This window comes from Salvelinus sp. IW2-2015, linkage group LG4q.1:29, assembly GCF_002910315.2.
Source record: "Salvelinus sp. IW2-2015 linkage group LG4q.1:29, ASM291031v2, whole genome shotgun sequence".
Taxonomy (NCBI): Eukaryota; Metazoa; Chordata; class Actinopteri; order Salmoniformes; family Salmonidae; genus Salvelinus; species Salvelinus sp. IW2-2015.
Window position 1 is genome coordinate 37,739,730 of NC_036842.1, and position 14,070 is coordinate 37,753,799.

Sequence of the window (14,070 nt, forward strand, 5' to 3'; positions counted from 1 at the left end):
GAGGCAGCTCTAGCCTTTTGCTCTGTGCGGATGCTGCCTGTAATCCATGGATTCTGGATGGGATATGTGCGTAGTCACTGTGGGGAGAACGTYGTTGATGCACTTATTAATGAAGCCGGTGACAGCTGTGGTAAACTCCTCAATGCCATCGGACAAATCCCAGAACATATTCCAGTCTATGCTAGCTAAACAGTCCTGTAGTTTAGAATCTGCGTCATCTGACCACTTCCGTATTGAGTGAGTCACTGTTTCGTTAAAGCAGTTTGGGCTCTGGCTGGGCCACTGAAGGACATTAAGAGACTTGTCCCGAAGCCGCTCCTGCGTTGTCTTGGCTGTGTATTTAGGGTCGTTGTCCTGTTGGAAGGTCAACCTTCGCCCCAGTCTGAGGCCCTGAGCAGGTTTTCATCAAGGATCTCTATACTTTGCGCCGTTCRTCTTTCCCTMAATCYTGAGAAGTCTCCCAGTCCCTGCCTCTGAAAAACACCCTCACAGCATGATGCTGCCACCACCATGCTTCACCGTAGACCGTGATGCTTGACATTCAGGCCAAAGAGTTCAATCTTGGTTTCATCAGACCAGAGAATCTTGTTTCTCATGGTCAAAGTCTTTTAGGTGCCTTTTGGAAAACTCCGTGGGCTGTCATGTACCTTTTACTGAGGAGTGGCTTCCTTCTGGCCACTCTACAATAAATGCCTGATTGGTGGAGGGCTGCAGAAATGTTGGTCTTTCTGGAAGTTTCTCCCATCTCCACAAAGGAATTCTGGAGCTCTGTAAGTGACCATCGGGTTCTTGGTAACCTACTTGAACAAGGCCCTTCTCCTCCGATTGCTCRGTTTGACTGGGCAGCCAGCTSTAGGAAGAGTCTTGGTGGTTCCAAAATTCTTCCATTTAAGAATGATGGAGGCCACTGTGTTCTTGGGGACCTTCAATGTTGCAGAAATGTTTGTACCCTTCCCCAGATCTATGCCTCGACACAATCCTGTCTCGGAGCTCTACGGACAATTCCTTCATCCTAATGCCTTGGTTTTTGCTCTGACATGCACCGTCAATTGTGGGACCTTATATAGACAGGTGTGTGCCTTTCCAAATCATGTCCAATCAATTGAATTCACCACAGGTTAACTCCAAAGGGTCTGAATACTAATAAGGTATGTTTTTTATTTTTAATACATATGCAACATTCTAAAAACCTGTTTTTGCTTTGTYGTTAGGGAAAAATRTTATGTTATGTTAAATGGGTATTGTGTGTGATGAGGGGAAAAAATGTAATCCATTTTAGATTAAGGCCGTAACATAATGTGGAAGTGAAGAGGTTTGAATACTTTCCGAACGCACTGTAATCCATTTAACACTTTGGGAGGATAACACAGTGGAGGCGGCAGAGGAGAACGGCTCAATGGCCGGAACGGAGCAAATGGAATGGCATCAAACATCTGGAAACCATGCCGTTCTCGCCAATTAAAAGGTGCCACCAACCTCCTGTGCATGAAATTGAAACATGCTAATATCAGGTACTTTGACCTCTATTGTTTATCAGTTAGAAAATGCTAMAAGTTAACTGTTGATGACAGTAGCTAGGTAAACAACCCCAACTTGTGAATTGTATTTTCTCATAGTAAGTTAACAAAAAAGTAATTTCTTATTTGGGTGAATGATCTATTTAAAACTTACAGGCATGCCTCCTGTAGCTAGTGATAGCATAACCACAGCTTTTATGCTGTCCTGGTCCATTGTCTYTTAAATCGGTTGAGGGAAAGATGGATTCTGGGTCATAGTTTAATCCATTGTAAAAACTGGGGACCACTGTCACCGGAGACAATCCAGAATTCCGACATCTGCACCAACACGAAGACCATTCCAGATTACAAGTGAGTACAGTGATTGAGTTTAATGACTTTATAAACTATATAAAACAATGATCTTAAAAATCCATGCATTTTCAGTGTAAATTCATTTTGAAATATAGAGAAAAAATCTATGTACAACTGAACTGTAACAGCAGCTTCACTCAGTTAGGCTGTTCACCAGAAATACACTTGGCTGCATAGAAGATTTGACATTATTGCCTATGTTAAAAAAAAGAAAAAATGATTTCTGTAAAAAGACTAGTTTATTTGAGATCTTACAGGCGCTTGTATTTGATAGACCCCTCCTGGTTTTCCACGACATGTTGTAGTAAAACTTGAGCTTTCAACTCGTCTATTCCGACATGTATTCACAACAGAATTCACAAAAGAAACAAATAAACGAAGAAGTCGCTCTAGAGCCCTCAAACTCAACTCTGGACCTCCAAGCTAGCTCACTGCTTTTTTTCATTCTTCTCCTCTAATCAGGGACTGATTTAGACCTGGGACACCAGGTGGGTGCAATTAATTATCAGGTAGAACAGAAAGCCAGCAGGCTCTGGACCTAGTAGGGTAAGAGTTGAGTACCCCTGCTCTAGGGGAATAATTAACTAATAGAATATTTCCCCGTTTACCAAGTTATTCTGAATAGCATTTATCATTAAATTTAAGTGTTGTACGAAACTGACAWTTAAAACGGACAAAAAAGCCTGAGTTGATGGGGAAAGGTAAGAGTTGTAATAACAAACCCAAAAAGAGCCTGAGAAGAAAAAAGCCCATTGATTTACTATTTTACAATAATTTACAGTAGTATAATTCGTGAAAAGGGACATTTTAAATTGCTCACAAAAAAAATCCTGGTTATTTTACAGCGGAGACAGAAATTAAATAATTAAAGCATGATGCAAAAAAGAAAAACAGATCGTCAAGGTGGTCACTAGAAACACTGTAAACGAGGTACTTTGGAAGGTGAGCCCAAGTCATTCAGACTGCTTTTTGACGAAACCCTTACATCCACTCTTAGCATGATTATGAGAGAAATACATAAACGTTACTTTTCTTCTTGATTTAAACACTTCTTTAAATAAACGTGAAAACCACATTAAAACGTGAGAGAGACAAACAGTCAATAGCAGGATCCAGTGTCGTGGGTTGGTGAGACAGCACTCGAGGGTATTTGTGTCCGTTGGAGTAAAAAAAGGCGTCCATTTTATAAAAATAATAAAAGAAACTATGCTGCGACACTGATGGCACAGCTTTTAACTCTTAAATACAAAAATATGCAATTTGTCTGCCAACCCGCTCCCACCGCCATCGTTCCTGGGACGTGGTCCACCGTTGGAGATAGGACACCACAGATACAGTGCGTAGTACAGCTTTGTTTTCTTCCACAGTCCCCATAAGGCATTTCCTGTGTTCAACGCGTGTCTATGGCTGATACTCTCCCCGCTAGGCTAGCTCCTCCAGCCCAGGCCGACGCTGGCGGTTATGTCTTGCGGCTGCTCCAGATCTGCTCTGGCGTGCTCTTGTGGTCTGACGAGTACTCGAAGGGCGACCGGTGGCCTAACGGCGAGCGTCCGTCATAGGGCGATCGTTGGTCGCGTGGCGAGCGTTGGTCACGCGGCGAACGGGGACCGCTGGCCGATGCCCGTTGGTCCATCTGCCAGTCTGCATGGTAGCGGTAAGAGTCACCTCGCGATGACGACTTGTGGTGGCCCGATGAGTAGTCGGAGCCCGAGTGGTGTTCGGAATGGGAGCGGTGGTCAGAGTGGGAGCGCTCCTTGCTGTCCATCCGTCCGTCTCGGCCTGACCGGTGCTCGTCCACCTTCCTGTGCTTACTGTCGCTGTAGTATCTGATGAAGAGGACACTGTGAGCAAGACTGACCAGCACAGAAAACCAATATACAGAAATGATTAGTTACAGAATTGTTTGATCCACAATGGGACCAATTTATTAAGCATCGAGTTGCACTAGATTCTAGAACTAACGCCCAAAAACCTAATCAGTAGAACAATAATGAAAATGCTCTGAATTGGCACCAACTTGAAATGAACCATCTACAACAAAAAGGGGGAAGCCTTTAAAAGAGTATATAGTTGGTCTTACCTGCTGTCCTGCCGGTCTGACCTGTAGTGGTCTCTGTGGTCTTTGCCATTGCTGAAGGACGAGTAGGGTCTCTTCCTGGAGTCCCCCCCGCTCCCCGACATCCTGCTGTAGGGGTCGGAGGTGTGCCTGTCCCGGCTGTCRCGGTCCTCGTGGTAGCGCGACGACGAGTGGTGCCTTTCAGAGCTGTAGCTGTCCCTGCTGCTGTCGTCGTGGTGAGAGTTGTCTTTTAGCCTCTCGATGTCTGGGCCAAGAGGAGAGGAAGAAGAACCGGGATTAATAAGGCCACACASACTTGCTTTTCTCATTGTTCATTAATATTTGTTTTATGTATCCTTCATTTAACGTGGTCATTAAGACAACCCCCCCCCCCCAAAAAAGAAACTAGTCCAAGATGGTGAACAAACAAAATGAAGACAGACTTTAAAAAAAAAAAGGTTTAAGTTCATACCTGCATGTTTAAAGCCATGGGTATTTACAGTGCTAGTGATCCCATCTGCTGCCTGTAAAACAGATCATCATAACACGATGCCATTAAAATTCTATTTGAAAGATAAGAAATGCAATCTATATTTTTTATCACTTTATTACCCAGTTAAACCTTTATGAAGTGAGTCAATTGTATTTTCATATCTCCGACACGCTGGAACAGCAACTCTTTCATCAGGGCTTATACATACCTGAGCATTCTCTTGTCTTTTCTTGATTGCGTGCTTATACAGTTTATGCAATTTTCTTGCATCAAATTCTGTAAATTTTGAAACAAATATCCACAGGTTTCTGGAGACAAGGGGAAAAAAGTGATTTAAGTCAACACTGGTCATTGATACAACGAGCCCCATAACAAAGTAATGGTATGAATGCAGTCAATGGTAAATGTACATAACCAGCTCAGTTCGATTGCTAAAGGACATAAAACGACATGCCCTGAGCTCCGTTTCATAACCCCAGTGTTATGAAACGTTACAAAACTTCTAAAATCAGGAAATTAACATTCCGTCAGTTTGCCAGGGCCATGCCTGTCCTATCATCCTATGGGATGATCTTTAATGTTKTTTGTATTTATAAACAGCATTCCAGCCTGTGTGAATCTGTAAGGGATAATCAACGAGGGGCTATGCGTTTTCTGGAAAATAATGCACGACGTGGAAGGTGTGYTCCACAACACGCTAGAACGCATAGKGCCCCAAGTTWATGATCCCYYTTTGGCCATAATTTAACACAATTACCGCTGAAATGTGTTCAACATCCACTGAAGTAGCTAGCAAGTTCACTAGACAGCTACAGGAGTTGCCTTGGTAACCAAACAGACCAAATCAGTCCTAGTTTGCCATTATGGAAATCGAATTCMACAATGCCARTAATGTTTTCAATTCGACTTTTRCGTTCAAAAGCAGCTCAAACATGTAAGAATGAACTACAGCTATTGAATTGTACCGTGCAAATATGCTGTGTGTCATAGGGAAATAATGCACCCTCTAGAATGCCCTTCAAGCCAATCAGAACGAGTATTCAACAATCATGGTATATCAGACATGATAAACTGGGTGGTTCATGCCCTGAATGCTGATTGGCTGACAGACATGGTATATCAGACTGTATACTGCAGGTATGACAAAGCATGTATTTTTACTGCTCTAATTACATTGGTAACCAGTTGATAATAGCAATAAAGCACCTTTGGTGTTTGTGGGTATATGGCCAATATACCACGGCTAAGGCCTGTATCCAGGAACAGCCATATACCACACCCTTTCATGCCTTATTGCTTATATACCACGGCTAAATAACAGTAGCATGTAGAGTATTTCAGAGAGCTTGATCTTAAAAATAAGCAAATTGATTGTAACAAAAYGCTGAATGTGAAAAATATATTGGGCGCATTACTTTCTCCACTGTTTGATCTGCTCGGGGTTGGAGTACTCCTTCAGACACTCTGTGATGTGGTCTCCGATCTTGATGAGGCACTGGCGCGTGTGCTCCAGCTGCTCGCGTTCCGACAGGCCCTTCTCCGGACGGTCCAGCTGCTTCAGGGCCGCCTTGACCGGTCGCATCCTCTCCTTACACTGAGGGACACAGACAGGACATAGACAGTTAACGGAGGGCCATAATTGGTAAGACAGTATTTTGCTAGACGTCCCGACTCACTGAGCTGACTTATTTGCATCACTGAGACTTTGTCCAACTCAGTGTGACTTACCACACTGAAGGTCTTCTGGTCCAGTTCCTCCGACTCCTCCGAGATGTTCTCTCCCCCTGCTGTGATGTGGACCGGAGTGTCTGAAGTTTTCTTCACCTTCTCCCGTACCTCAGTCTTCACCTCGCTCGGCTGCAGGAAAAAAACAGTCACAATTAATAAGTGACAATTGTTAAGATGCTACGCGGAGACATTATAAACCTTGTAAATAAGACACCAAAGATCCTACATGCTTAACACAATAAATGACTAATAGTGCACAAAAATGTGTTAAAACCACACACGGAAAAAGACAAGTGACCAACCTTGACTTAAGTGCTAATACATTATTCATATTTGCAGTGCAACGAACTGCACTTCAAGTTTTTCAGTTCCTTCCAACTATTCACAATGTGGTGAAGTCTTACCTGGTCATGTCTAGAAGGGATACAGCTTTTGTCACAGTGTTTCCTCTATATTCATTTAGCAGCAGCGGACTGTTAAAATTGTTGCCGCCACTCCAATATATATCATTTTTTTTAACTTAAAATGACCAAAACCAGATAAAGTAAGTAGAAAAGATAATGGAGTTATATATTTTTAAATAAGATCATCTTTGAGAATTAACAATCACCAAAATAAAAACTAGACAGTCAGGGAGAATCAAAAATGTAAATAAAAGTGACGGCCCCCCCCCCCATTGATTTTTATTATAATATGTTTGAGTCACTCAGATCGCAAACATGTCAAAGTCCATGACAAAATGTGTAGAATTGCAGGACATTTGCTTTAAAACAGCAACATTGTCTATGCAGTCAAGAGTAGGACTTCAACATTTTTGTAATTGGTAACGCCCACTACCCCCCCTAGCCACCGCTACTGAAAAAACCCCAAGGGGAAACACTGTCAAATTAACGTCAAATGCATTTTAGTTAAGCCTAAACCCTTCCCAAACATTAAACCAATTTTCCGAACCTGCTACATTAATTTTCCTAACCTGCTACATTAATTTTCCTAACCTGCTACAAACAATCTAATCTTACAAAAGCTGTATCCCATCTAGTCAAAACCATCTTACCTTCTCCCCTGTGACCTCTTCCTGTTCATGTACTGGATCCACGGGCTTGGTTTCTTTCTTCTCTTTCAGGTCCTTCTCTTTCACCTCGCGGCTCTCTTCTTTCTTCTCCTTTTTAACCTCTTTCTTCATCTCCCTTTCTTTGGGCTCCTTCTCCTCAGGCGGCTCAGGCTCCTCCTCTGGCTCAGGCTCCTCCTTCACCACCACGCGTTCCGCTCGGCCCCTTCTAGGTGGCAGCTTTACCGGGACCACCTCCTGGAAGGTGGAGAGATGGTTAGAATAGCTTGACAGCCTCGATGCAAGATTACCTTAACTGAATTCTGTAAGTATGCTTGTGGGCACATGGGTTTAATCACACTGCTATACAGAGCAGGCAATAAGCTTAACGTACCACAGTACTGTAGGCCCAGTTCTCTCTCCCTTGACAACTGATGTATCCAAGGTTATTTTCAGACTGGGCCCATTCATTGAGGTCGGCTGACTGATTACTGGGGTTAATTTGATCTGTTACTCATTGTTATTTCATTAAGGGATCCCTTGCCTACTATCCACAGCCATAAGGAGTCTCYGATCATAGTTGGAATAGGGTAAAGTTTCCCCATAGATGCTGATCTCTGTTCAGTTTGGCGTTCTCGCCACTAATGGTTAAGGTTTAGGATTGGGKGGGAAGAGGAAGCTGATCGTTCCACATACCTTTTCCTCCTCAATCTCGTCCTCTGAGGACTTGTCTGAGTGGGGCGTAGAGGACGGACTCTTCGCCACTTCGTCCACCTTGGCTGGCTTCACAGCTTTGGTCTTCTTACTCCTCGGTTTCCTCTTCCGCCAATTGGCCTACAACAACAACAAAAAGGGACTTAATAATTCTTTACAACTAATTGAAAAAACACATGGGCCCTTGAAATAGAATGTGTGCTGGGTTTTGGACTTTCAATGTCACAATTGGATGTTTAAAGTGAGTGATTAATCATCCTCCTGGTGATTATATTTGCCACACTTGGATTTGGATTCTCTAATGGCCAAAGCCAGCTCAATCATTGGTCCATACATATATAAAATATGTAATTCTATTTATATATTTATTTTCTTTTTTCCCACCGTWGCCTTTTCAGAGACACTTGACACGTTGTTGACGTTGCAGGATGCCAGTACGAGACGATAAAACTGCAGCCAGTTTTTCATGACTAACTTCTTGTTTGACACCAACTAAAACCGCTCAACTCATCACATTATTAGGAGGAACTGACATTCTGTCATACAGACCAGACATGACAAAGAGACCAAAAGAGGTCTCTGCTCTGATCAAACGGCAGCATCCACAAGATCAACAACATTCCCTAAAGCTAGTCTGGGATTAGTACATACATTTTTGGACTTGATAGTCAGCGATGCACAAAGTCAAACAGAATATTGGCCGACTTTCGCTACAACTAAGAACGTGAAGCACAAGGCTACACTTCTCCACTGTTTGTCTTGCAGCTATCACATTGCCGCAGAGTGAAGCGCACCAGTGCAGAAGCGCAGGTAACTCCGTTGGAGAGCATCGTCTTGTACCGTGCAGCTCGTTGGACTGGACCGTCAGTTATTGTATCTTGAGCATAGTCTATGAATTTAAAAAGCTTCAATTCCCTCGCTTTCATCTCTCATCTGCTTACCAAAACAAGTGGCAAGGCGGCCGCTTTGTTTTTAGAATCGCAGACTAACTTTAATTGTAGACTTCTTTAAGGTGTAAATTTGAGACTAAATTAAACACGCCACAACTCCTCACCCCTGCATATAGCTAGGAATGCAGACAGAGGAATTCATMATCTTATTACAGAGGAACTGCCAATGGAAAAGGAGATGCAGTAAAGCACACAGACTATGTATTCACCTTATGAAGCCTGGCAACAAGGGCACATAACAATTGCAACAAATTGTTTCCTCCTTTCCGGTCCATTCACAAACAAGCAAAAATATTGTTAAAAAGGAATTTAATTTGTCAAAACTTAAATAACGTGCACATAACTTGAAAGGTATGTTTGTTCGATGTTGAGGCACTCCGGAAGCCCACATTAGTTAGCATTCTCTTAGGCTTTGACTGGCATCGTTAGCTTTGTGGCACAACAGCTAGCAATTATCCTAATGTTATCTACATAAAATGTTTCGGTCATTGATGTTGTGTCTAAAATTTACCATTTTAAGCATTGAACTTTGATTTAAAAAAAGGGATGCAGCCTGTATGGATTACGACCATTTGATACAGTCTAATATGCTAATGACGCCAGTCAAAAGCTATGAGAATGCTAACRAACGTGGGCTTCCGAGTGCTTATACTAAGTAAAAACAAGCATACATTTAAAAAATATATTTTTCTCTACAAAGTAACTAACACATCTTTAATTTTTTTGGGCACATTTAAATAGTTTTGACAAAAGTAATTCATATTTTCTTGTTTGTGAATGGGCTGGAAGGAGGAAAACAATTAAGTTCGATCAGGAACTGGGTCAAGTGGGCGTGGCACCATAAGTGTGTGAAGAGTGTGATCCAGCCAGTCATGGACACGTACCGTCCCTGCTTGCCTCTGTGCTTCCTTTTTGGCCAGGTCCTTGCTCAGTAATTTGATAAGATAGTCTGCTCTCGTCTGCAGTTGCTTGGCCTGTGGCTTCTTGTCAGGGTCGTCTGGTAGGAGCTGGTTCACACAAAGGAACAGATGCGTAAATGAATACAACTATAACACAAAAGCTCTTACCGTAACCTTGGCTACGACAGTTCCTCGTTCTAAAGTGAGACCGTGTCTTCTTAGAGTCGGGACAATGAACCCAAAAATTACAGACCGCTTATCGATGACATGTAACTGTTATTGTTAATTACGATAATAGCCTAGAGAAATGTGACGTCTGCTGATATWGGCGATTGTAAACCGGACATTGATAGAGGCAACRTTCAAARTAGTAGTAGTAGTTTTTAGAGTATTATATAAACTGTGGTGCACAAATGTAATTTCTTCAGACTCACCTTGTGTGTCAGGTTGAGRTCAGGGTCCATTTTAATCATTTCCCAGCTGCCGTAACCATACTCGTAGATTCCTATGAGCAGGCTAGAGTCGTCCTCCTTGCCCCAATCAATGTCAAAGTGTGCTGCCTTGGAGTGGCATGGAATTGTGTACCTAAGAAAAGAGAAGGGTTTGGATTCAGTAAGAGTAGAAAGTCTMATTTCAAATTAATTGGTCCTAAAACTAGGTATGTAACAATCATATATTTACATTGTAAGTACAGATTGGTTTCATAGTTCTTACAACATTGTGAAAGTCATGTCTGTCCTTTAATGAATAAATAAATGTTGTGGATTTAGATAGGCCTATGCCAGGGGTTTTCAACCAGGGATTCGCAGAGACATAGGTAGTGCAGGGGGTCCGCAAAAATATTAAATACAATTTTTTTTTTATCTATTTGTATTGAAATGTTCATGATTATAGTTAGCAACAGAATAAACCACTTAAAAAAAAAATCACATACCTACATTAGAAAATAATGTTATTTCTAATGACAACTCCTAATATCGAGCAAATTATACTAATCGAAGCTGATTAGACTCACTGGAGAATCTGAAATATAGTAGACTTTGGGAAAAAAACAGTCAATAGGCGACCCAGTCAATAGGCATTTATTTTTGCTAATGTATGGTGAGGGTTCCTGGTTCACCAGTTTGCCAGGAAGTGGGTCCCTGGGCAAGAAAATGTTGAAGACCCCTGGCCTATGCTATTTAATACATGGTTTWGATGGGCYTATGCTATTTAATACAGGATTTAGATGTGCCTATGCTATTTAATACAGGATTTAGATGGGCCTATGTTATTTAATACATGGTGTGGATTTAGATGGGCCTATGTTATTTAATACATGGTGTGGATTTAGATGGGCCTATGTTATTTAATACATGGTGTGGATTTAGATGGGCTTATGYTATTTAATACATGGTGTGGATTTAGATGGGCCTATGTTATTTGTTATGTCAAGGGATTTCCGCTTGTATTGGCTGCTATGCGAGTGTAAAAATTGAAACAATTAACTGTTGTGTGATGGAGGAGTTGAGTAAAAGCAGCATGGCTTTGTTCCAAATGGACCCTGGTCAAAAGTGCACTAAATAGGGAATAAGGGAGCCATTTGGGACGTAACCCAAGTTTGAGGTATGAGACCGAATGTAGACAGACCTCTTCCTCTCATCAGGGTCAGCAGGAATGGCTTTGTGGAGCGGCGCCAGCTCCTCCTCGTGGGAGATCACCAGCTTGGCGTTCACTTGGACGCCCGAGATCCTGAACGTAGGGCCTTTCACTTTCCCTCTTCTGCCTCCTGGTGGTGAGGCAGAGAGAGGTTTAAAACCAGTAACCAGGGGCATAACAACACAACCACTTATTGAGCAACTTAACAGTGGATTTTGACTTGAATTAGCAGGACAGAGATGGATGGATAGAGATGGATGGATAGAGATGGACTAGAGAGAGAGAGATGAATATATTGGGATGGAAGGATGGATAGGGACAGACACAAAAGACAAACGGTGTAAAGTACCCCGTGTTCGACTTGGGCAGGTGCTAACCGGAGGTGAGTACCAGCACCTCAAATTCTAAACTGTTTGAGGTCCTGTTCCTTTTATAGAATATTAGCTCAAATGTATTGTGGAGCTCCTGCACCTAAATATAAAACAGTAATGGCACCCAAAATTAGTATCGGCACCTATTTCAGTACAAGTCAAACACTGAAAGTACCTGACGTCTTCTCTGGTCCACAGGGGTTCTCCCGGAGAGTCTTCAGACAGCCGTTGTGAACCGTCTCCGCCAGACGCTTCAGGTCATGTTCAGACTTGTCCACTAGTTCGGCATCACGGGCGATAGCATCCAGTCTGAGAGAGGTTGATTTTTGGTTGGTCAAATAGCATGTTGACAAAAGTTGTCAAATAATTGAAACAACATTGAGGTTTTTGCCTTACCTTTCAAGTGGTCCACCAAACTTTTTGTAGCTCTTGATAAATCTATGTAGAAAAAKACAAAGTTGTGAGGCGCAGTCGAGGTAATGGAAGTGAGTGTATTTKCTAAATCCCCAAAAGGTATTGGGAGGGGGGACTTTTCAGGGACTTATTCCCACAGGATAGAAGACATCACGTRTCCCAAAATGTTCCCCAAATCCCCATAGTAAAGGGAATCGGATGCCATTTGGGATGCATCTCATGTGTAGTGATTACCTTCGTATCTCAGCATCGCTGAAGCCCTTGATGTTCTCTCGTGGAATGGTCCGAGGCCGTCCTCGTTTCTTGGGCCTCTTGCGATCCGAGACGGAGTCGCTGTCGGAGCCGGAATACCGTCTGTTTCTACTACGCCGGCTCTCACTGCCGTTAAAGTTGACCTGGAACCATATATCAAACAACAATGTATTATTATAATAAGAACCATGTTCTCTGAGGGTTTCAATGGAACCCGCAGCACATCATCCACTGACAGGGACAGGACTGTTCGGCACAACATATTAATTTAGAAGACAAAAAAAGATACCRGTCTATTACAATGCTAAGACAGAAACATTTAGACAAATCTGGCATTCCTGTTTTGATTAATTGACAAACCAAATCTCTCCATTGGAGAGTACTGCTGTGTGTGTGTGAGAGAGAGGAGGGAGTGCCCCYCTAGCTAACCTGTTTGGCACAGTTCCTCATGCGGGGCAGCAGGTAGATCTCCTCCAGCTCTTTCTGCCTCTCCTCCTCCTCCATCCGCCGCCGCTGCTCCTCGGGGATGATGTCGTCCCAGCCCCGATGGTGGCGCTCAGAATCCATGACGATCTCCTCCTCCTCCATCATGGAGAAGTTGGCCACCTGGCAGGGAGGGGTCAGAGATAGGTCGAGAGGTCATAGAAGCTCAGCGGATTGACTTATTCATTTTATTTGTTTTACTCTTATTAGGGCCTGTTTTCCGCGGAACCGATTTAGCCTAGTCCTGGACTAGAAATAGCATGGTAAATGGAGAATATCCATATAAAAAATGTTTTTTGTCCAGGACTAAACTTAATCGGTGTCCAAGAAATTGTTGCCCTTTACGTTTACATAAAATTGTTTTTAAAAAAAAAAACACTATTGTAACTTCTTTTCATTCTTACTAGTGCCGTTCTTTCCATTAGTGGTTATTTTTAAAAAGCCTTACTTGCGATGAACGTGATATATACCTTGAACTGTGAGAGTAGCTCCTCTCCAACAGTGGAGGGGCCGGGATCATTGTCTCTGGTCTCGGCTCTCTTCAGGATATCGTCGATGTCCATCTTCTGCAGAGGGAAACGAAAACAGTCAGTTTATGAAAAACATATTAACTTTATCGATCCACAGCGGGGAACCTGAATTTGTCAACCAACATCAGACACACAGGGACAATATAGGTCGAACCAGAATAAATGCAACAGAGAGATTAATAGGAACTGCAAAGTACCCCAGTTTGGACCTAACAATGATAAGGATTAGGGTTGTCAGGATATCAGTATCGCGATATACTCATTAGTATCATGGCAAGTAAAAAAACATGAAGCATAATTCATATCTTTGTTGAAAACAAAACAGCCTTATTTTTCCATCCAGTCACATTTGTTTCCCCCTCCCCAATATATAACTCTTAAATTAGCAGGTTTTTAAAGTTTAGTCTGCTTTGTGTCCTTTTTTGTCACAAAAAAAAGTGTAACATAGTATCGTGATAGTGATGAGGTGAGTGACAAACCTGAGGCTCCTGCTCCTCCCCTCCTGCTCCTTGAACAGCTCTCGGCACCAAACTTCAAAATGGCCGACAGCTCTCCTTGTTTGAACGGAGTGGCACTGCAAGTGATGGAAGTTCCAAATGAGAACACAAAAAACCTTACAAGGG

The 14,070-nt window shown here is 42.5% G+C and overlaps 1 protein-coding gene and 1 non-coding gene across 2 annotated transcripts in view; both read right to left on the minus strand.

The window, feature by feature from the left end:
* Window positions 1-1,873: 1,873 nt before the first annotated feature.
* The window catches only part of chd1 (chromodomain helicase DNA binding protein 1), a 37,869-nt gene continuing 25,672 nt past the window's right edge, over window positions 1,874-14,070 (minus strand). The window contains 18 exon segments of the mRNA XM_023984666.2: window positions 1,874-3,697; window positions 3,952-4,192; window positions 4,400-4,451; window positions 4,629-4,728; window positions 5,836-6,014; window positions 6,149-6,277; window positions 7,203-7,454; window positions 7,893-8,030; window positions 9,745-9,867; window positions 10,194-10,344; window positions 11,389-11,527; window positions 11,944-12,077; window positions 12,165-12,206; window positions 12,417-12,577; window positions 12,864-13,040; window positions 13,388-13,483; window positions 13,927-13,951; window positions 13,953-14,021. Coding sequence (XP_023840434.1) covers window positions 3,331-3,697; window positions 3,952-4,192; window positions 4,400-4,451; window positions 4,629-4,728; window positions 5,836-6,014; window positions 6,149-6,277; window positions 7,203-7,454; window positions 7,893-8,030; window positions 9,745-9,867; window positions 10,194-10,344; window positions 11,389-11,527; window positions 11,944-12,077; window positions 12,165-12,206; window positions 12,417-12,577; window positions 12,864-13,040; window positions 13,388-13,483; window positions 13,927-13,951; window positions 13,953-14,021 — 2,575 coding nt within the window. The 3' untranslated portion in view covers window positions 1,874-3,330.
* LOC111962867 (small nucleolar RNA ACA64) lies at window positions 7,530-7,657 on the minus strand. Its single transcript, XR_002877160.1, has one exon. It is a non-coding gene; the product is annotated as a small nucleolar RNA ACA64 (small nucleolar RNA).